The sequence below is a fragment of the Pogona vitticeps genome, chromosome 2, assembly GCF_051106095.1.
Source record: "Pogona vitticeps strain Pit_001003342236 chromosome 2, PviZW2.1, whole genome shotgun sequence".
Classification (NCBI taxonomy): domain Eukaryota; kingdom Metazoa; phylum Chordata; class Lepidosauria; order Squamata; family Agamidae; genus Pogona; species Pogona vitticeps.
The window spans coordinates 230,330,201-230,353,629 of NC_135784.1; the positions used below are offsets into that span (position 1 = coordinate 230,330,201).

Genomic DNA, 23,429 nt, shown 5'->3' on the forward strand with positions numbered 1-23,429 from the left:
TCTCTCTCTCTCTCTCTCTCTCTCTCTCTCGCTCTGTGTGTGTGTGTGTGTGTGTGTGTGTGTGTGTGTGTGTGTGAGAGAGAGAGAGAGAGAGAGAGAGCCTGAGTCCTCCATCTGAGAAATGGGGTGATAATTTAGTAAACTCACTAGATTTAGCCAATTGAGATCAGGTTAAAGCCAAAATGATATTACCTAGTGATTGCAGTCCTGCTCTGCTGAGGTGGAGAGTCCATGAGTCTTCTTGGGCGGGGGGGGGGGGAGAGGGCTGTTTCTTGTTATCCTTGTAGCTCCATTGAAGGAAAGTGTACAACCTTTTATGGATTAAACACTAAAGCTCTTAGTGATATCTTCAGGAATTGATGACATGAATTCCTTAGAATTAGGCTTTTGCTCTTCACTGATGACATTAAAGCCCAGTTCTTGTCATCTGCCGCTTGTCCCGAATTTTGATTCATACCATGCACAAGCTTACCCCATTTTCTGGGCCTTTTCATTGGAAAATCATGGCGATTGCTTTATAATAGGGATAAGGAGTATCTGACTTTCCTTGTTGTGCTGGGAGCATGCTGGCTTAAACTGATAAGAGCTACAGTCCAAGCTGAAGAACATCTGGGAGAAATCACACATTTTCCACCCTTGCTTTACTGATAGACTTATTGGATGCCCTTAAATACATAAGTTGGACCAAAAGTAAAATAATCTTGCTAAAATAAGTAGGATATAAATAAGACAGTTTGGTCTGCCTGTCAGTAAGGCAACATTCAATCCGTTGCAGACCCATACATTCAAATTCCATTGTTTCTTGACTTTTGGAATAAGATCATATGTTGTAAACATTAGAATTCCCATCCCTTGGAAGTTTAATTTCTGCACGGAGGGATGCTATATCTGTCTTTCAATGATCCTTCGTGTAAATGTAAGTGGATGAAAGAGTGTCATAGTGTCTTTTTTTTTTCTTTTACAGTTAAGCAATATGATATGATCCATCTGTGGCTGTGTAATTTTTTTCCTTATTGTTGCAGACTACCTACATTACCTACTTATAGTAGTTTGAAATAAATTTCACTGCCATAGCTCCATCCTAAAGAATCCTGGGATCTACTTAAATTCTCTGCTATAGTTCAGGTAGTGCTATAGAGCTTTCTAGCAGGAAATTCGAAGCATGTCAGCAAATTACAAATCCCTGGATTTTGTAGGATGAAGCTATAGCAGTTGGAGTGATATCAAACTGTATTACCTGTGCAGTGTAGAGGTACTCTCAATATTAATCATCATCATTACTTCTTAGTGTTATGTGCTGTCAAATCACCTGCAACTTCTGGTGACCCTATGAATCTCCAAAATGCCCTGTCTTCAAGAGCCATACTCATCTCTTGCAAACTCAACCCTAGAGAGGGGGCAGTATTCATATTCGTATACAAATATTCCCGCACAGGTGGAAATAACAAATCCACTCACAATTTCACCACTATTCCGTGGTGCTTTATTATCGTGGTGTTGTCCACAATCAATTACCTGTCCTGGCAGGAGGCATGATGACAAGCCTCTCTGCTAGGTTGGAGAGTGGCTAATCCATTGCAGAGAACAGTGTGATAGGAAGATGCAGCAGAGCCGGTGGCAGCGGCAAAATCATGAGTGGACCCTCATTATTTCCACCTTTGTGGGGATATTTGTATACGAATACCCCCATCTCTACTCAACCCTCTAGCTTCATTTAGGAAGTCAATCCATTGTGTATTTGGTCTTCCACTTTTCCTGTTGCCTTCAAATTTCCCAACAGTATTATCTTTTCCAGCAAATACAGTACTGCTTTCTCTTGAAGTTGGTATTGATTCTTAGACACGCAAGGTTCTTTTGTTAGTGTACTGATTCCCTTTTCTCCAGCTAACTGCTCATCAAGATACCAAATGTTGTTATGTTTCAGTATTTTTCTAAGATGGATTCCCATTGTAGTGGAGTGGAGTGCTGGGACTAGGACTTTGGAGACCAGGGTTCAAATCCCCACTTGGCCATGGAAACTCACTAGGGGTGTGGAACTGGTAAAGCCACTCCTTAAATATCTCACTTACCTTGAAAGCTCTATTAGAGTTTCCACCTTGATGGCACAAAACACACACGCACACATTTCTCTAAGAAGCAACAAAGAAGTATGTAACATGAGGTCAGAAGTCTAGTATGTATACTTTATTTCTTTTTTAAGAAATAACTTCAAATTGCAAACCTGTGGTCAGGTCTCTTTTATTTTTGATTTTATATTTATGTTTAATTTTTAAAGAAAGCTGGACAGTTTTATTTAAACTTAATAATATTCTTAATATTCTTTAAACTTAATAATATTCTTAATAATATTAACAGAACATGAAATATTTTGGTCAGGGGACTTATAAACATGTTTGAAGATCAGTGCAAAACTCTAGCATAAACAAATGCGAGGTCACTTAGTAGAAAAATCACTGAGCAACGTCTAATAGTGTGGCAGAGGAGCAGTGCTGTGAAAATATGAGGGACAGGTATTATGGAGAAAATACTGTAGGTATACAAGTTTGCTTTGTTATTTGTGAGTTCTGTACAAGTTATATAATGACAATTGAATGTTACTGTTGCATTGCATTAGGTTGTATTGTATAGATCTGTTTTTTCCCCTCAGCTATTTGATTGGCCATCACATTGTTTAGATTATGAGGCACATGAAGTAAACACAACACTTTATCACTATTTTCCTCTGTGAAATGTTGGAGGGCCAGGTTCTGAACAGTGGAAAAGAGGGTAGTACCTTTGTATGAGCTGATCTTCTCAAGCTTTGAAGTGAGAACTCCTTTTTGTTTTTTGTTTTTTTTATATATAGTAAAAAGGTAATAGTCCGCTTTATGGTTACTAGCAGAGATGGCTGGGCATGAGCCACAATTTCTGGTGGCAGTTCCCTGGTGGTTGGATGCTGGTATGGATTGTTAGACATACAAAATTTAATCTGCTGTTCCTTCAGTAGTACACTGTGATTTATTTGGGGCAAGTCTGGATTGAAACTTGGCCAACAGTATAAGTAGAATGCTATAGCCACCAACTTGAACAAGCCAGGAATTCCTGAAGTGATTCATAAATCATTATAAAGACCACTAAAGTCTGCTAAAAAGGAGAACTGTCTGGCTATTCAAAATGTTCTATTATCATTCCAAAGCCTTTCTTAGATGTTAAATCCAATTCAAAATCTTTAAAACTGTGCTTTTATGTAACGAGATCTGAAGTGTTTTCTCTTCCCTGTTGCTCATTGACAATTAAGGACAGTTTTCATTTATTAAATTTTGCAGGTGAATTTTGCACACACACACCCTCCTGAAAGTGCCCATCTGTGCATCATTCTGATCCCGGGAAGCTTGAAAAATTTTTTAGAATGTCTCACCAGTCAGTCAAGAAATTCACCAGTCAGCATGCCTGGACTATAGCCTTGCAATTTATATTTAAACTTAAATTTAAATTTAAACTAGGCACTTTCTACATAACGATGCATACAAACCCAAAATAAATATACCCTCAGACTTGGGTTGCTTTATTACCTGCGTGCCTGTGGGGTCATGAAGCCTGTATTTTGAATGCCTTTCTTTTGAAAGTCTCCAGCAAAAATAAAATTGAAAGCAAAAGCACCCAGCCTCTTAGGGAGCCAGGTCGTTGGGTTGAAATTGGGAGCAGGGAATCTGCATTTTTTCACTCGTCACAGTGGACAAGTGGATTTTTCAAGCCCTGTCAATAATATTCTCCTGTGAATGTATATAATCAAGCATTTTCTGTTTTTTTCAAAATAGCTGCTAGACTGCCCCATTTAACTTTAAACCATTCTACTCTATGACGTTTTGGGGATCAGTCTGCAACTTGAGAATCATCAACTCAAATAAAATAATGGCATCAAGGGAGTTAACGTAAGAGTTGGTTTAACAAGTCCCATTATTCATTGGGTTCACTCTAGTTGGGAATATCCACTGGATTTAGGCCAGAAAATTTTATAATCATCTCTCTTATTCCATGTGAAAGAAATGAACCACTTTCTGTACCCAGCCAAGGCAGATAAGAACAGGAACAGTTCATTTCCTTCTGCTCTGATGGGGGTGGGATGTTCTCATGCCTAGCCCTTTCTTCTGAAAGCCCGTGTATGTAGGGCTTCTAATATGTAGAAGTAAAGAGTGGGAAATGAGGTGGGAAACATTTCGTTCCACATGGGAGGTTTGGGATTAAGGAGATGGACTGGAGAAGGATAAAGGGAAACTTCATCCATTGAGATCTTTTTTTCTTCTGCCCCTGATGGTAAAACCAAAATGCACCTGTCAGGAGATCTTCACATCCATGTTGCAGGTGAAACATGAAGGAGATGATGGGTATGAAATCATTGTAATACAGATCTAGCCTGGACCTTGCTTTAAAAGTTGTTACTTCTTTAATTGTTCTTTAATTTTATATCGTATGTTAATTGTGTCTATCCTGTTGTTTCACCCTCTTGTGAGATACCATGAATCCACTCTGGAGAGAAAGATGACATGCAAATATAAATAAAATATTATTATTATTATTATTATTATTATTATTTATTTATTTAATTTATACCCCGCCTATCTGGTCGGTGAGGACCACTCTAGGCGGCTAACAACAATAAAATACAGTAACAGTATAAATAAGCAATTCTAATCAGTAAAAACACTACAATACAATTACATAGAGTGCAAAACAGAAATAGTAAAAAGGGAAGAAGGAGGTCAGGAGGAATATGATGGAAAGGCCTGCCCAAACATCCATGTCTTCAATTGTTTCTTAAAGATACCCAGCGAGGGGGACCCGCGAATCTCAGGAGGGAGATTGTTCCAGAGGCGAGGAGCCACCGCCGAGAAGGCCCGATTTCTTGTCTTCTCCTTCCGGGCCTCCCTCGGCGTTAGGCTCCTCAACCTCACCTCCTGGCTCGCACGAGTGACACGGGTAGAACTTGGTGGGAGTTCCGCCAGATATCGAGGCCCTAAACCGTTTAGATTTAATTCATCCCCCATCCATCTAGGAACCCACACTTCATACTTCTTTGCCATTCTGGCACTGAAAAAATGTATTAAGAACTAGACAATTAATCAGTGAATGAACCTATGGAGCAGTAAATCTGACCATTCACTATGGTGTGTTGTTGTTTTCTTAATTTCTCAGATTTTCAGGATCTGCTTCTTTTTCTTCTCACCACGTCAGCCCCCGGAGAGTTTCTGTTCTCCCTCCTTCTGTGCAGAAGAGGACACCACCGTCTTCCAACCCCCAGCAACTTGGAGGAATTCATTTGAAAGCATATGAGCCATTAACTCGCACCTCTTTTCAGCCAAACAGCATCCAAATCCAAGGTAATGCCTTTCATAGCTCCACTGTTCTTTTCTGTCCATCTGGAGAGGCAAGCTGGGATCTTAACACGTAACACTTAAAATGGCTTGCATCTAAGTCTTTATGCCTACAGCTGCAAAATATAGAGCCGGTTTTTCAAAGGACCAGTATTACCCCCCACCACACTGGATACTGCCAATTCGTATTTTAAATTGACTTAAATCCCTGAGCATTATCAAATCGTAAGCAGTTCAGTCCTTAAGTTTGATATTGGACCCATATTTGACTTGATGTATATTCTATTCCTCTGCTCAGGCACAGAGAGGAACAGAACTAAATACAGTACTGGGCAAATTAGAATGTATTGAAAGTTATTGTTTTCATTTTTTAAAGCACATTTGCAGTCCTGATGGATGCCAAAATAAAATTGATGACATATGGCAGTGTTCATTAGAATTATCTAAAGAGGGGATTTAACTATTCAGTGGGGATCTTAAGATATAAAGCGGCAAGACACAGCATTTTGCACTAGTGCTTTGATCCCCACTCTGATGAACATAAGCAAAATAAATTATGCAAAAGAAACATGTTTTCAGTTGCTCATTTGGGATATTTTCTGTAGAATGCAACATTTCATTTATGTCAATGAAGAAATTTTATCTATTTTTTTTTTAACTTATACTATATATGCACCAACTCCCTGGCCTGCTGTCATTTTTTACAACTGAAAACTACTACTTCATGACGGAGGGTACAGAACAAGAAAAAAATGTAATGTGCCTTTATCAGGACAATATTAAGTCAGCACCATGTAAGATGTGGCTGTCAAGTGAGGAAGTAACTGCTCTCCTGCTGCAACATAAACACAGATTTACTATTTTTACAGTTCCCACACATTGACATTTTTTCCATTATAATATGGTAATAATAATTTCTCCCACCACTTACATCAAGAATTACTGAGTATCACTTTGCAGATTTTTTTCACTGCCCTGACATCTTCACTATAGACAACTCTTTTTCACTGAACTTTACAAAACAGAAAGCAACAATAGTATTTGTTAAGTTCTCAAGAGTTTGCAAAAAGATAAAAGAAATAAAGGAACTCTGTTGCCCTCTAAGATCATGCTATTGCAGTTCACTAGAAGAATCCCATGGAGGCACTTCATCAGCCTAGTCTGTTTGGTACATGCGTTGGGTAGAATGGAAAGCATTCTTAGCCTATGTCTCCTAGAGTTCTTATGCTCTCACATGATTTAGATGGCTGTAGCTGTTGCCACCGAACTTTCAGCTCAACCTGCTACCAAACAATAGTGACATTTTTCTGTCTCAATATGTAGTCTTAAACTTGTCAGTTCAGTTTAAATTGGCTGTACTGAAAAGAAAGTTTTGTTCCAAGAAGACTTTCGAACAAAACAGGTTGTAAATGGTTTCCTGTGTTGAAAAAACAGAGGATCTTAAAAGCTCAATGAAATCAGTAGGTGTTAGAACTTAAATGATGTTGCAGTCAAATGTGAGGCTAATAACCTTCTATGTCTGCTACAGTGTGCTTCACTTCATAATGTACATTTTCAGTGCTTGACAGTTGCTTACTCCAGAAAGGAAAGAATGACTAATTCTTTAAGTAATAGCTGTGATTTAAGAAAAAGTGGAGGTACTGCACTGTTGTTATTGCTACATCTGCAGCAGCTAACTAGAATTTATTATCACTCTTCAGAATCTATTATACTTCACAGGACTAGGAGGTACTGAAAACAATGTAGAATCTGGGTATTTGATTTAGTTAGCTGCTTCCTCTCTGGTAGCTTCACTCTGATGGTGGCATCTCTCTTTGACCTTTATTGAGCAAACAACGGTAAGGAAAAGAAGCAGATTTGCCATAATTTGCTCTAGAAGAAGAAGTAGAGAAGATGGGGGAGGGAAGGAGCAGTCATAGAAAATTCTAGTCCACATCAGACCCTCCTTAAACATTTGTGGCTTGACACTTAAACAAGAGTGCCAAGGCTTAATGAGTCCCATGTGTTAGGAACATCCCTGTGTTTTATAAGAAGACATGCTGGCATATCTAGAAATGTTTAACTAGCTAGGCTGGTGTTTAATGTTACATAAATACTCTCTTTTGTAATTTTATATTTTAAAAGTTGAGAAGCATGCCTAGTTCTACTGCTGTATATTTTAGTATATTTAATGTGCTGATATTTTGTACTATGGTATCTGCAAGTGAGAGGGACAGATGACTTCCAGTGCCAAATAGCATCCATTTTGTAAAATGAAATCTCTATGGTAGCCATTTTGTGTTAGCACTCATGATACTTCCTCAAAATTGCAAATGTGAGCAAGCTCCAAAAGTTGGGGATGCTGATAAAGAAGTCTTTTCCATTTCAATAGAGGATGTCAGCGTGTCCTGCTCCTGGGGTGGGGTCAGCCCCAGGGGATAAGAGGACAGGTCCTCTTATGGACTAAGAATTGGTTGAGAACCAGGAAACAGAGAGTAGGTGTCAATGGGCAGTTTTCATGATGGAGAGAGGTGAAAAGCGGTGTGTCCCAGGGATCTGTCCTGGGGCTGGTGCTTTTCAACTTGTTCATAAATGACCTGGAGACAGTGAGGTGGCTAAGTTTGCAGATGACACAAAATGTTATCAGGTGGTGAAGACCAGAACAGATTGTGAAGAGCACCAGAAGGATCTCTCCAAACTGGGAGAATGGGCAGCAAAATCGCAAACGTGTTTTAATATAAGAAAATGTAAAGTAATGTACATTGGGGCAAAAAATCAAAACTTTATGTATCAGCTGCTGGGATCTGAGCTGTCCATGACAGATCAGGAAAGAGGTCTTGGTGTGCTGGTGGACAGCTCGATGATAGTGTCAACCCAATGTGCCGTGGCAGTTAAGAAGGCCAATTCCATGCTAGATATCATTAAAAAGGGGATTGAAAATAAAACAGGCAACATTCTAATGCCATTGTACAAAACAATGGTAAGGCCACACCTGGGTATTGTGTACAATTCTGGTCACTGCACCTCAAAAAAGACATAGTGGAACTGGAAAGGGTGCAGAAGAGAGCAGCTAAAATGAAGCTGGAGCACCTCCCTTCTGAGGAAAGACTACAGCGTTTGGGGCTCTTTAGACTAGAGAAAAGGCACCTGAGAAGGGGACATGATTGAGGTGTATAAAATTATGCAGGGGATGGAAAAAGTGGATAGAGGGAAGGTCTTTTCCCTCTAACACAATACTAGAGCCAGAGGACATCCACTCAAATTGAGTGCTGGGAGAGTGAGAAGGGACAAAAGAAAATATTTCTTGACCCAGCATGTTGTTAGTCTGTGGAAGTCCTTGCCACAGGATGTGGGGATGGCATCTGGCCTAGATGCCTTTAAAAGGGGATTGGACAGATTTCTGGAGGAAAACTCCATCAGAGGTTACAAGCCATGATGGGGATGTGCAATCTCCAGGCTTAAAAGAAAGGTACCACAAATGCCAGATGCAGGGAAGGGGTTTCAAGAGACAGGTATCTAGTTGTCTCGTGTGCTCCATAGGCATCTGGTGGGACCACTGTGAGATACAGGAAGCTGGACTAGATGGGCCCTTGGCCTAATCCAGCAGGGCTCTTCTTATATTCTTATGTTACCAGAATGTAAAGTAAACCAGGTGCAGGAGATCTAAAGCCTAAATCAAAAACAGCCAAAGTCCATCATGTCCGAGAATCATGCAACAAAACATAGAGTCCCAAAGCATAGTCATGCAGTCCAAAAAGTCAGATACAGCAGGGAATCAACAGCAAATAATACAAGGCACTCATAAACCAGAAGACAAGTATTTTCTCATGAACACACAGTCTCTGATGTTTATATAGGGTTCAGGCTTCTTGTCCTCTGAGTATCCACCAACATCCAATTTGGCTTCCTGGGTCCAGGGTGTGCTAGGTCTGGCAATTCTTCTCCCACGTTGAGTTCCAGAGGCACTAACCTGTCTTCACTGGATGATGCATCTGGTGAAAGCATGACACAGTGGGAACCAGAAATGTTTTAATGTGCTATGTCATCCTCAGAAAGAGAGTGTGTGACCTAAATACTGCTCGATTTTCATCATCAGTCCTTACCAATATAGCAGATAGTGATGAGTGATGTGAATTGCAGCCCACCAACACCTAGATTCTCTATCCTCACATTTTCAGACAAAAGTTAGAATTTGAATCAGTGTGATAGTGTGGGGATCCCAAATGAAAGTGGTTGTTTTCTCCGAGTACAGCTTGTTAGGGCCTTTGGATAAAAACTTCCATGTTTTAAATGTCTCTCTTCCCCCTGCCCTCTGGTGAAAATGGTATTGTGTGAATGGTTAGTTCCAGGTTAACACTAAACTAGTATAATGGACTTCCAATTCACAGCACAGCAGGTGAAACTTACCCATTTACTTCACATAACATGTTGCTCCAGCCTATGTGACTACAGGCAAACTACATCTCAGACTGCCTCCAGAAGAAGGCACTAATAAACCACACCTGAGTACTTTATAGGTAGAAAACTCTTGCGAAGGGTCATCACATTGCAATCAGCTTGATGGCAAGCAATTACAGCCAAGTTGCTGCCGTCCCCTCTCTGCATTGATGCTCTTCTACACAGTGGGAAGCCTGACAGTTACTTAGATAAGCCATCCCTTCACATCGTGCAAAATTAATTCATGCCAGTGCAGTCTGTTGATAACAAAAGAGTGGCTCCCTCTGCTTCTCTAAGGGGCAGAATATTTTAGGGGTGGCTTCTTTATAGCTACTGTTTGCATGAGAAAGAGAAAAGGTGCTTGAGACAATTATATTTTTGTTAAACCATTATTGGCATAGATCTGAGCAAGATATATTAAAACAAATCCAGTTTGTAAAATGGGGCACATAACCACTGAAGTACCATATTGCTAAAGAGGAGCAGATATAGCCAGCCTTCCTCTTGAAAGCATCCTTCTATTACAATCTCTCGTTGCCCCAATTAAAAGTGCTAAGCTACAGTTTTCCCCTCTGTTCCACACCTTCAGATGCTATTACACTTTCAGAATCAACCCTCTGGTAGTTTAATCATTTAGGAAGCACCTTCCTACATATTTAGGGATTATCACAGTCATTTTCTCCTGTCCATTTACTAAACGAAGGATGGACAGCTTCTTCCTTGATGAAACCTGGGAACTATTTCTGCTGCATAATTTATGAATACAATGTCACAGCAAAGTTTCTTTTCCTTCCAGCTGTTAAACCTCCTTTCTTATGAAATAAGATATTGAAAGTAATGGCTCTGATTGACAGTTAGATGCACCTATGAGTATGAAAATATATGCTTAGGAAGGCTGAGTCACGGGAAAAACTCTGATGTCTTCTTTACATGCCTTTTACTAGATTAATGTCATATGATAATGTTGTGTGCTGGAAGTATTTCCATTTGCCTGAAGAATTTTACTACAGCAATATCATACTTCTTCAAGCCAAAGTTATAGTGTCAATTAGATATGACGCTGCTTTAAGTAAGACTGGAATACTAAATATGCACTTGCTAGTGAGTAAGATCCATTGAATGCAGAGGGATGTGTTTCTGAGTAAACAAGTGTAGGTTTGTATGGTTATAGCATTCATTTGAGAAGCAAAACAATTTGGTAGAGTTTTTTACATTGGTGCTCATTGTTTCTACATACAATTTTCTGTCTAAAAGATAATGGTTGACCTTTCCCATAAAAAGCAACCTTGATTATATTAGGAGGTGAGCCATATTAGTTTCTTTCAAGTGTCTTGTGGCATCATAACTCAAACCAGCTTTATTTGGCATAAGCTTTTATGGCCTGCAGCCTGCCTTTTTTGGATGCATGAATCCATCAGTGCAATCTGGAGAGTGGGCAGAACAGGCCCTCTGCCCTTTACAAGGAACTTTTGCCATTTCCTGAGCTCCAGTACTAAGCCAACAGGCAGAAACTCAGCAGATGGTGTCTCACTTACTATTTGGAGAACCCTTTACTATTGTGTATTATATTCCAGTACAGCTGGGAAGGGGCTGAGCTGAGGAAGGCTCTTGTGCACCAAGAACTTATAACATTGTGTGATAATTTTTTTTAAAAAAGGAAATCTTTTCCCCATCAATGTGATACAAATGGCTCCTCAGTATTAGGAGTGGGTTTGTTCAGGAGATGCTGTCACTCTCATAATGAGGTAACGTCCACAGTTTCACAAGGCATAAGAAGAAAGAAGTGTTTGCCAAAGTCTGAGAAGCTCCTCTGTTTTGTTTGCTTTCTATTCTGCAGTACTAAAGACCCCATATTTCACAGCTGACATGATCTCCATTTTTTTTTACCCTTAGCCTTATTCACTTGGTGTGGCAAGATTTTATTTATATAGTGATTGCTTCATTCCTTTTCTGCCATGGGTTAGCATATGACCACAAAATAGTGTGACTGTTAAAAGGAACAGATGTTGTGCAGGATCATTTGTGTATTCAAACAGTGATTGAAAACAACTGTTGCTTCTACATAAATTCTAATTGGAATTGCATGTTTCTATAGTTTTGTAGCACTATCTAACTGGCTGGATAGCTCAGAGAGCTGAGTGCCTAGCTGAGAAGCCAGAAGCTGGGACTCTGACCTCTCCCCCCCCCCCCCCCGGTGCATCCCAGGAGAAGAGCCACCCTGTGTTCCCTTGAGCAAGCTGCACAGTCCTAGAGCACTTCCCGAAGAAGGGAATGGTAAACAACTTCTGAGTACCCTCTCCTAAAAGAACTCTGTCAAGGATCATCATAAGTTGGAATCAACTTGATGGCATGCAGTTATTATTATTAAAGATGGCGAGGGGGAGAGATTTAGTGGCCAGAATCTTATTGGTTTTGTGTAATTGACAAAGCATGGTGGTTGCATACCTGCTCATGAGCCTGACTGTGCAATGGAGATAACTGAGATCGGTTAGACGAACTTTATAGGAACACCAATAGGATTCTGAAAAATATCTGTAAAATAGTGTTTAAAGTAGGCAGATCATGGAGCTATATCAGTGGAAGTGTTGTGATTGACAGTGCTTGGCTACTAGCCAGACAGTCTCTCTATGTGTATTGTTTGCTGTTTAGAACAGAATGTTCACAAAGGTATTTACATCATGCAAGGTAAAATTGTTTACAAGCCTAAATGTGAACAGGTTTTTTGCATGCATATATCTTCTACCTTGGGACAAAAAAATGTATTATTTCACCCTTTCCCAAGAGCTGACTCCCTTGACCTTGGGAATGGGTTAAAGAGCAGCTCCATTTAGACCACACTGGAGAACCATATCACTTGCCAAGTCAGGGTACTTGGTTGGTAGCTAGAATTTTCATCCAAAGAGGTTTGCTTGGGTGCTGTTCCTCTCTCTCTCTCTCTCTCTAAAGTCAGTGGCAGTTATGCTTTGCTTGGCTGCTGTGCTGCAGCAAAGACAAATTCATTTTGGAAGCACATGCCTCAGACCAAATTAAGAACCTGAAAGGATAACAATGTCTATTTCCAAAGGCCAGGACTGCTTCTGACACACAGCCTTTCCCATGCCTTTCCAGGTTAAATTGCAACATTTATAGAAGGCGAATTTTATCAGAATTTACTTAGATCTGGTCTTACTATAAACATGGGAGTGAAGGAAGGAAGATGGATCAACACCAATGGTGCAGATCCCAATATAGCTGTGACAAATATAAATAAACAGCCAGGAAAGACAGGAAATTTTGCACATTGCCTGGCCAAAATGCATAGACTCTGGGTAATGGTAGAGTATGCAGATTCATCCAAAGTATTTCATACTGTTATATTAAGTATGTTGATCCTCCTGCACATTCTCCAGCATTACTTCAAGCTTTTGGCTACACAATCCTCAGCAATTATTATTGTCCATCCCTGCCAAGTCATTATTTGAGCCAATGTTTGTACACGTGCTCCAGTCAGCCATTAATTTGTGTGTGTAAATGTATGTGCATGAGAGAGAAGGAAGAGACAAGGTATTTATGCTTGTTTTATATCTGGAACTGACTGATCTTTGGCTTTGCCACTTGAAAACATGGGGGTGGGCAGGGAGAAGCTTTTTTTCTATAGACACATATGAATAGGTACTTGTGCTGATTCTCTGCACACTGCTGTACTTGCGATACTTTGTGTTTTACAATTCTTACATTTATTGCTGAGATTTGGCTTGTGGGTGAGTAATTAATGGTATCAAATAAATCTGAACAGGAATGGGTGGTGATTATTTCCGGGGAAAACTGGGAACATCTGTAATGATGCTGGTTTCTTCAACAGAGGAAAGACATAAAACAAAACAATAGCTCTCTTGGGCTGGATGCATCAAACCATCTGGAAGCTAATGCCACATTCTCAACATTCATTGCAAATGTGTAGAATGTTAGCTTTGTCTGAGAGGCCAATGTACCATCAAACCAAAGCAGAAACAAACAAACAAACAAACAAACAAACAAAACACAGTAATGGTTGTTGTGGGTTTTTCGGGCTCTTTGGCCGTGTTCTGAAGGTTGTTCTTCCTGACGTTTCGCCAGTCTCTGTGGCCATGGGCATCTTCAGAGGACAGCACTCTGAAGCACAGTACATTATGTAGAGAACCTTGCCCAAAGACTGGAGGGATGTTTTGTCAGAGGAGGAGGAGGAAGAGGAGAGATAGAAACATAGTGTAGAGAGATAGAAAGATAGTGTAGTGTAGTGCATGATCACCATGAAAGTTGCAGAATTTCTGTTTTCCTGGGCAGCAGCTTTTCCCCACCTCTCTTCTGTTTTGCACAAAAGCTAAAATGGCTGCTCCATATTCACCTATATGTACAGCTCCAGCTGTGGAAGCTGCCATGGCAATCTCACAAGGTGCCAGTCATATGCACCCAGACATACTATTGACACTTCATCAGGTCACTGTGGCAGCTTTCACAGCTAGAACTCTGAGCAAGTGTAAACTTTGAACAGTGTATTGGTCCATCATTATAGAAGGTCACCATTTACCATTTGGACCCCATCCTAACTTGTGCCCTGCCACCTTGATCATCGAAATCAGGCTACCCCAGTTCTTTGAATAAATACTTGTGTAGCAAACTAACCAAAAAGTTCCACATTAGATTTAGCATAGCCTCTGTGTCTTTTATTTATACCAAAACTCGGTGCAGGCCAGAGAGTACTACTACCTAAATTAGTAGAAGTAAATAAACTGACATGGGAAGCAAGATGCTACAACTCTGGATAATAGTGATATTTTCACCTTCTCTTTATTTCTTGTTTGGGGAGATCTCCTAAATGTTTTTGCGAATTATGCTGGCTGTTTGCAGAAGATCATCTCCACTGCCACCATCACCACACTGACATTTAAGGAAGAATGTAGTTGTAGTAAACTCATAGAAAACAACTTCCCAAAACCGTTTCTAGCTCATTGCTCTCAATGGTGCTTTGTGCTTACTTGAAAAGCGTCCTTAAAAATAGCTCCCATTCCAAACAGCAGTGGCTGTTCCGTAAGAGTTTATAGCTGAGTCACAGCAGTTACCAGAACAGCTATTTCCATCTCTTGTACTTGAAGCCAGCTGGCAAAACTTTGGAAAAGCCAGCCTGAAAATGTTCTTTTACATTGCTTCACACTCGTTTCCAGCTTATGCCTTTTTACAATACTCTATTGAGAATCCCAAATGCTCTTGGGATAATACTGATTGACAAATGGCTCATGGAGCAAGCACTCCCGTTACCTCCTAGAAATAAGAATGCAAATTATAAGTTTAAAATTACTACTCTTTTGGCTTTTTCTTTCTTACTTTTTTTTTTTTGTCTCATACATTTACATCTATAAAAATTGTTGTCCCATTTTGAACTTTTCCCCAAATGTACCAAGGACTGAATGATTTGTTTTATATTTTTCAAAACAATTTTTAAGAGTGACTGTCTCTTCTCTCAGTTCATCAGTGTTTTTCAGAAGTATTCTTTTCAGGAAAGAGGTATAACCTCTTTTGTCTTCACCAAAAGGCTAATCTTTGGTTGATTAGTTTTTGGCTCAAGATCCAGGATATAGAATTCAACCAATTACTATTACTTCACTTCAGAGAACAGTGCTGGAATTCAGAAAATTTAAGGGATTCTGGGTTGCAATAAAATTGCCCAAGAGTAGGCAGAATGGCCGTGGTTTTCAGCTTCTGTCAGCATTCCTACTCTTTGTGTGCAGATTTGTTTCTCTTTATGGGGGCCATAAATGTGAATTTGTATACTTAGGAAAAGAGTAATTAAGGGAAAGATTAACTTTCTCAAGGTTAAAGAAGGTCAAATTTGTGGATATGACTTTTAAATGTTTTTTTATGGAAAGTTCTCATGAGAATGACAGGACAATTAATTCTTGTGGTGGCATCTGAATTAAGATTTTGCAAGGATTTAATACAAATATACACAGGTTGCTAAAAGTTTACGGGGGTATGGGATTAAAGTCAAAGAGAAGTTTGTGATGAAAAATGTAAATATAGGAAATGTGCCAATCAAGCACATAGTTGTAACATGCAATGTATATGTCTTCTTCTGTTTTTAGGAGTTTATGGGCAATTGCAAACTTTCTGTTCCCCCCATTTCACTGACAATCAGCAAAACATACAACATGTTGGAACTTGTAATATGGTCCCTCCTTTTGAAGACTGTCTTGTTCCTACATCTATCGGGCAGGCAGGTTTTGATGTTTTCCACAGAGCATTTTCAGCACATTCTGGTATTACAGGTAAACACCTATTGTGGCCTTATAAATCTTTTTGGAATCATGGTTTTGTGACTTCTTATTAGAATGAATAGTTTAATCAATTCATTAAAAACACTTCCAGTTTATGAATGTGGGATATTGTGTTTCTCTGATCTATGATTCAAAATGCTAGAAAATGGCTCTACATTGCTGCACAATATCATGCCCATTTTGCCAGCAGGAAAAAGGATGCCAAGCTTTACATAGCAAAAGGCAACCTGAATGTTGACAGCACCAATGGCAGCAGTCAAGAAGGTTTACAGAATACCCTCTTGTGCTCACTACCACTCACAAAGAGACATCAAGAAAAGGAAAATCCCAGAAGTGGAGTCCTTTTTTCATCCATTAACCACTTCTTGCCCAAACACAAAGCAATTGTCACAGCTGTTTTTTGACAAGTATGAATGGATTTATTTCTAGATTGTCCCGGAATGGGAGCTGATTTCCCCTTTGAAAACTTGTTCTCAGAAACCTTGAGAAAATTTTACTGAAAGCACTGCAACAAACACAACTGCTCTGTGCTTTTGTAATGCAAAAATACTTTCAATATGCCTTAAATATTATATGCAAATTCCCTGGAGATGCATGGCAAAATGTCCCCTTTTCTGGAGGACTGTCAATTACTTTCTGTAAAGCAAACTAGTTTTTTTTACTCTGTTCATAATAGCTGTGAACATCTGTTGACCTGCATTTCTCCCTGACTCATACAATACCTTGTATCACCAACCTTGCAAGCCTGTACTAATCATGCTTAGTTTATAACAAAGTCACTGTTTTTCCCATTTGAAAGTCCTCTTTTGAGGATCAGTATTTCAGGCCCTGCAGCCTGGATTCTTTCCAGTTTTTTTTTTTAAGTGAGTAAGGCTCACTATTCTCTTTCAAGATAATCAAAAGTGGCCTTTTCAATTTAGGGTCACCTATTTCTGAACTGGAGGGACAGTTTACTTTTAAAAAATAACAATTTGAAAACTTTGTCCAAATCTCCCCAAAGTAGGAACAGAGCTAGAACAACTATGCTACAACTATGCTGATGTTGGTGCTAATTTAAAGTCCAGTTTCCAAGTTAAACATTTTTGCTTGGGATGCCCCATTTTTAGAATTGTAGAATGTTGATTTGCTCTGCTACACAATAACAGAACTTGAATATTGTGCATCTATAATGCATCCAAAGTTTTGTTGTTTTCTACCCCATTACACAAGGCTTATATTGTAATGAGAAACATGATAGACCGAGGATGGAAAACTTTGCCTGGGGAACAGATTTTATCTGGAGATCAGTTTTAAGAATCCCATCTCACTATATCAAAACTCAGTTGCACGCTGCCCACTGGGGTGAGGGGACACGTCATGTATTTTTTAAAATGTACTTCTGTCCTGAACAAGGCATGCAGGAAGCATGAACCCTGTATCAAGGAAGACTCTTGTTTCCCAGAGATTTCTGGGAGTGTGATTCTTCTCTAAAATATATAGTATACATTTCTCATGTTACATATTTTAGCCTGAAAAAGTGGTTTATTTTGCTGCTGCATTGCCAAGATTGGCAGTGTAGTGCTGCAAAAATGGCCAGAAGAGCTGCCAGCTGCCTGTGGGCCCCATCTTGCCCCATTCTTACCATAGCGCCAATGGTAGAACATTGCCTGCATTCAACTCTGACCATATGTTCTGCATCAACTCTTCTGCACTGAATACATCTTGTGGAACATTGCTCAATTTCTAGTTTTTGGTCACAGCTTGCAACTTAATGTATCAGTCTCTGTGTGCACATAATGATAGCAACTGTGTTATTTTTTTATACACCGCCCCTTGTAAGCTTGCATCTTTGCAGGGTTTAAAAAATTACTGATTACTGTACTTGTTTTAAAGAAAACTCCCATGTATGTGATAGTGGCCAGATTCATTTGTACAGAAAACAAGTAGAGTGTGGTCCTGATTAGGCATCCAGTGAAGCCAAATAAAAAACCATATTTCACAACAGCTGAGCATCTGTAATTTAGGAATGGTTCATATATCCATATTCATTGCTTGCTCAAATCTTGGTGTCTTGCCAGATGTACCCTGGACAAATCCAGTACTTCCAAACGTACAAACAGACAAATATGTTGGAAGTGACTGTGGCTGATGACAGAAATCTGTGGCCCTATACAGGCATTTTTAAAAAGTTAATCTGAGTGTGGAAGAAGGGAGAGAATGATGGCTCTACTCCACTCCACCTCCTCCCATTTCTCTCTTCACAGGGAGATATCTTACAGCCTCTCTACTGTAATAAAGAATCCTAATCTGACAGGGCCCCTCAGTCACATGATTTCTCCTTGAGATGTTGCTCTCCATGACCATGGAGTGAAGGACTCTCCCCCTCATTGCTTAGTTAGATCAATCTTTCTACAGTGCCTATTATGCCTATCCTTCTAAACCTACTTGGAAAGGGGACTTGTAAATATTATTAATAAAAAATAATGATTTAATTTTTAATTATCATACTTAACAATTCGCTCATCCATTCAAGCGATCAAAATGCTTCCATGCATTATTGAGTTAAAGTCTTCACAACCCTCTATGAAGAAAGTCTATATTGTTATCTCCTGTATTTCAGTCTGTGTGGAGGGGCTGAGGCTGAGAGAGGGAAAGGGAGAGCGAGGGAAGTGGAAAAGGCCAATGAGGAAATTCATGGCAGTGGTGAAATTCAGCTCCTTAGCCATTAAGCTTCACCAGAGCTCATGTATGATTTAGTAGTTTTTGGCACAATCTATGAGTGATCAACATGTATATATTAAATGGTACTATATCATCTCCAAACCCACAAATTCTTTTTAACTACAGTGGAATAAAGCTATTGCAGTTAAAGTGTCACAAACCTGATATTGATATTTACCAGTCCTCTTAAGAATTTAAGAAACTGGTAATTTTCAAACCCATAATCGGAGGAGAAGCAACAGGTACAGAAAAGGTAAAACATCCTTTTGAAATCTCATAATACTCAAAAAAGTTTTGATTGGTTTCTATATAAAAAAGGATTTTGCAGAGGCAGCTTTGGAAAGGAAAGCAAGAGCAGGCTGCTTAAACCATCCCACCCCCACCCCATCACTTTCTCCTTATGCAGGGTTTCAGATAGATATCTTCCTCTCTGGCAACAAGTTTGGAATCTCAGGTAGGGATTTTCAGGAGGAATTCTATTTTTTTCCCCTCAATAGATTCTGGTTTCTTCTACACGAGAAACCCTTGAAATGATTCCAGTTCACTCTAACTGATTGTGTATCTTCTTCTCTACCCCACCCCAGTTTATGACCTTCCATCCGGACCCACAGGTATGTTCAGCGATCCACTCAGCGGTGGGTCTGATGATTCAAGCTTCCTTCAGATAAATGCTGTAGACCGTTGCCCCAGCCAGCTTTCATCGGTTTATACTGAAGGCTGAGGAAGGACTAAGCAACAATCCTGCATCGAGTTCTGTTGAGAACCACCACATTGTAAATCATCTTTTCTGGGTCAGAACAGGGGAACTGCTGAAGAGATAAAGAAAGCATCACCAGAAACCACTCAGCTTCACAGATGCAGCTAATATAGGGGTTGGGAGAAGATGTTTCGGGGTTCCACTTCTTCCAGTCAACAGAGCTAGTGGCAAGGAAAGTAACTTTTCCAAGCTCTAGTGAAAATGTATTTGTCAAAGTGTGAACAATTGCTTCTTTAATTCAACCTTTTCTGTAGCAAAACCACCCCTGAAAGGGAACGAATAAGAAAACTGCTGGTTGACACATTTTTAAATGAATTGTTGGTATTTCCCAAAGAGTTTTGTAAAATACTTTCAAGGAACTCTCTGAAAATTAGCAACTCCTCTAAGCCTTTTGTAGAAACAGAGCTCCTTGCACAATGAGCCTGTTTTATGGTGCCTTTGGAATGTAAGCACCGTTTTCCAGCGAAAGAGGATGAAACATTTCCAACAGATTTCACTGAGACCTTTTCCAGACGCAGCATTTCTTTTGCCATTTCTTCCGGTCTTCTCAGAATTTTTCCCAGTGTTTCTTTCGTCTTGTATTTTGCCCCCCTGAGTTCCCACATCTTTTACTCCTCCCACCATTCTTGGTGTATTTTTTAATGTGGCTTTGTACTGCTGGGGGTGGGGGTGGAGTTTAGCACTTTGGCACTTCCCAGACATTATAGCAGGTAAGTGCAAATTCAGCCTTGAAGCCCCTGCTCCCTCTCTGGCCGCAAGCTGATGTTTCTTTGAAGAAGACGAGGAAACTTGTCCTGCTTTGGGCAGACATTTACCACAATTGCATCTCAGGTGCAGAATTACCCCAAACACCTGCACACAAACATATATCCTTCTTTCAGCTGTCATAATGGAGCAAGCACACCAACATGCCAGATACCCCCTTGTATTTTTCTCTTGTGATAAGGAAGAAAGGTCCTTATCACCACCTCCTGAGTAAAGCAAACCATTTATTTATTTATAGGTTTACAATAATTGCTCCTTGTAATAGTTATAATTTATTTTAACATTTATTTTTTTGTTATAATCTTCAGCACAGAGGATGAGATGGGGTGTTGTAAAGCACTGAAACAGCTTAGCATGAGACTAACCTCAGGCTACATGTCCTGGAAGAGGCAAAAGAAAATGGCACAAATGCTGTGTCTGGAAGACCAGACAATTGAAGCTTGGCACTCATGCGTGAAATACAAAAGCATCTTCTCTACCGCTGCCAGAAAAACGAAGGCTGTCACTGCCTGCTCAGTCCCACATGCAAGGCTTGTGGCCAGACTGCCCACGATGCAATTCTAATGAGTTTGTTTGTCATGGTCCTCAGTTTTAGTCTTTGGAAATTTCTCCACAATCCTCCACTAATTATGCTTGGTAGTTTTAAAGTTGTTGGTAATTGGATCCATGAAAGAACGTTTAGGGATAGACACAATCAAATTGCTTCCGGCTGAATTTTACGTAAATTCTTGCAAGGTTTTGTTTGATTCATGGAAAAAAATAGGCAAATGTGGAAATTTAAGAGTGGCTGGACTTAGGTTAACATGTCTCCAGTATTATACCTTTCAAATTAACATATTTTGGTTAAGGTCTAGTTCATTTCAGGAGCCCTTAATTGACACTGAAATAAAACTGAACTGTATTTAGAGATCCCTAATTTTATCAAGTATATGGATCAAGGCAGGGTGACTTTTCCAGAGTCTTCTTGATGTACAAATACTTTCTGAAGCTTTCACTCCTTAGTGCCTTCTGTAATGACCATGCAAGGAGTGTATCCAAAGACAATATTTGTTTTACATATACAAAAGGGCATGCTGTGGTTAAAAAAACACAATCCTAGCCATAAGCATACGATTATCTAGAGCAATCGAAAATAAGATGTGCCTTAAAAGCCTCCATAGCTTTCCCTAGCCTTGTGGAGTTGTTATATTTATACAGCACATTTCTAGTGTGCCTACTTGAGGTAAGCTGCACTCTGTGTGTCGGCTACCAGATACTGTATGTCCCATGCTCTTTCCTAGAAGGATTCAGAGCAGCTTACAAACAATGGTCCCCATCAAATAGTTCCAATCATCCTACCCCGCTTTGTGTTCTTCTGCCCTTGGCCTGCCTAGCTTCAATAGCAAAAACTTTGTCTCCAACTCTGAAGTAAAATGTTCAAGAATCTGTTGCAATTTTTTTTTTGCAAACATTTGCTCTTACCTGCGCTCCAGCATGAAGACATTTCAGAATTTATTTCATCCTACTCCAGCTGGTTTTCTAAACGGAGCACTGTACACTACTGGATCATTTAGATATGGCATTGTTGCTTTGTTACAAATGTGGTGCTTTTCTGATTGCTGTTTAAAGGGATTCACTGTAAAATATTTTTGTATCAAGAAATAGCTGGTCAGCAGCCTTATATTGGTATTTAAGAGTCTGTGTCCTTTGTTCATCTCCAGCAAGTGCATCTCCAGGAGCATGCCATAATGTTGCACAATCAACCAAGTCCCTTTGCACTCTTGTAGCACCTCTCCTACAGGCCACTTTGGATGTATATCCTCACATGTTTCAGAGAAACCTGTGTTTTACACAGCCATTAGAGAAGAGCTGTGTAACTGCAGAAGAAATTTACTAGCACTTTGTGTTGATATGGCTCCTTTTTTGCCATCCTCCTGGAAGCTTTTGCCTGAGAATAAAAGCTCTTTGGAGACTTGGGAATAAGCACAGTCCCAAACTGGCTGGAGGTCTGGGCTCATGGTCTGTGTGTTTCATAAGTCACTTATGGGCAAATCATCTCTTGCTGCGCTGAGCAAAAGTTTCATCCTTGGACAAAGTGTACACTAGAGTTCACATATACTTTCAAAAAGAAATTAATGTCCAAATTCAGCTATTATAGTTTACGAAGGTCACTTGCAGAGATGTTGCGATGTCAGTACTGTCATGTGGTACCATTATTATAGGACTTTTTAAAAGGAATAATTGTTCAACTGTTTTTATTGTCCATGTTTGATTGTGCCATTTTATAGCAGCACATTTTTTTTAATTTGCAAAACAGCACTTTTTATGTGTAAATTTTTTAAAGAACAGATAAATCAAAGAAATGAGTTTTAAAGTTAACAAGAGTGTGGTGTTCATTTTGTACATAAAGCAGAGCATCTTTTGTATTGTTGCTCATGGAAAGCACTTTGGGGAGAGATGTATGTTTGTGTGAATGTGTGTGTAAATGTGTGTTCTATAAATCTTACATTTACTTGTACATATTTATACATGTTCCTTTATATAAATTTCTTTACACCTTGTTGTATATCTGGCTGGCTGATTTTTATGTAGTTGGCAAGTATGTCAGTTACATATTGTATGCCCTTAAAAGAAACTTAGAGTGCCTTTTTATATTAATATGTATAGTTTTGTGATTGGTTACAGTTACATTTCATATAATCATAAATTATTTTTGTTTCATTTCATGAAGTTTTTTTTAACATGAAAGACAAAATGGAAGGGTTTGTGCACATGATAACGAAAATAAAGTAAAACTGGAAATCTGTAATATATCAGTGTGACTTTAAAATCTTATTTCACAATCTAGTCTGAAAATAAAATTTCCCTTACCCCAGTGTTTTATCAGAAGGACCTATCATAGCTGAACTTATTAATATAATTGAAAGCACACTAGGAGTCAGAGAAGGAAATCTGAAGTTTATTTGCAAGTGTCCTTCCTTTGGGTTAAAATTTAGGACTGTGCTTAATTAATAGATATGAGACTCAAAGGAGGCAGTGAGAGGACTGGAGGGGAAGAAATGGATGCCTCCTTACATGATCTATGTTTTGGGAACATAGGAACATAAATGGCATATTTAATTATGTTCTGTAGCTTTCATTAGTGTGGACCTTCCTTACCCTCTCTAAGCA

General features: G+C 39.4%; 1 protein-coding gene across 6 annotated transcripts in view; it reads left to right on the forward strand.

Annotated features, from left to right (window-relative positions):
* The window catches only part of GLIS3 (GLIS family zinc finger 3), a 242,632-nt gene extending 219,565 nt beyond the window's left edge, over positions 1-23,067 (forward strand). For 4 of the 6 annotated variants that reach the window (XR_012084315.2, XM_072992154.2, XM_020801556.3 and 1 more), the window contains 3 exons: positions 5,173-5,357; positions 15,866-16,048; positions 19,342-23,067. Coding sequence is in view for 4 of the 6 variants with exons in the window: in XM_072992154.2 (XP_072848255.2) it covers positions 5,173-5,357; positions 15,866-16,048; positions 19,342-19,478 (505 nt within the window). In the remaining 2 variants the exon portion in view is untranslated. The remainder of the gene's footprint in view (positions 1-5,172; positions 5,358-15,865; positions 16,049-19,341) is intronic. The other 2 variants (XR_012084316.2, XM_072992156.2) reach the window with 2 other exon arrangements.
* The last annotated feature ends 362 nt before the right edge of the window (positions 23,068-23,429 follow it).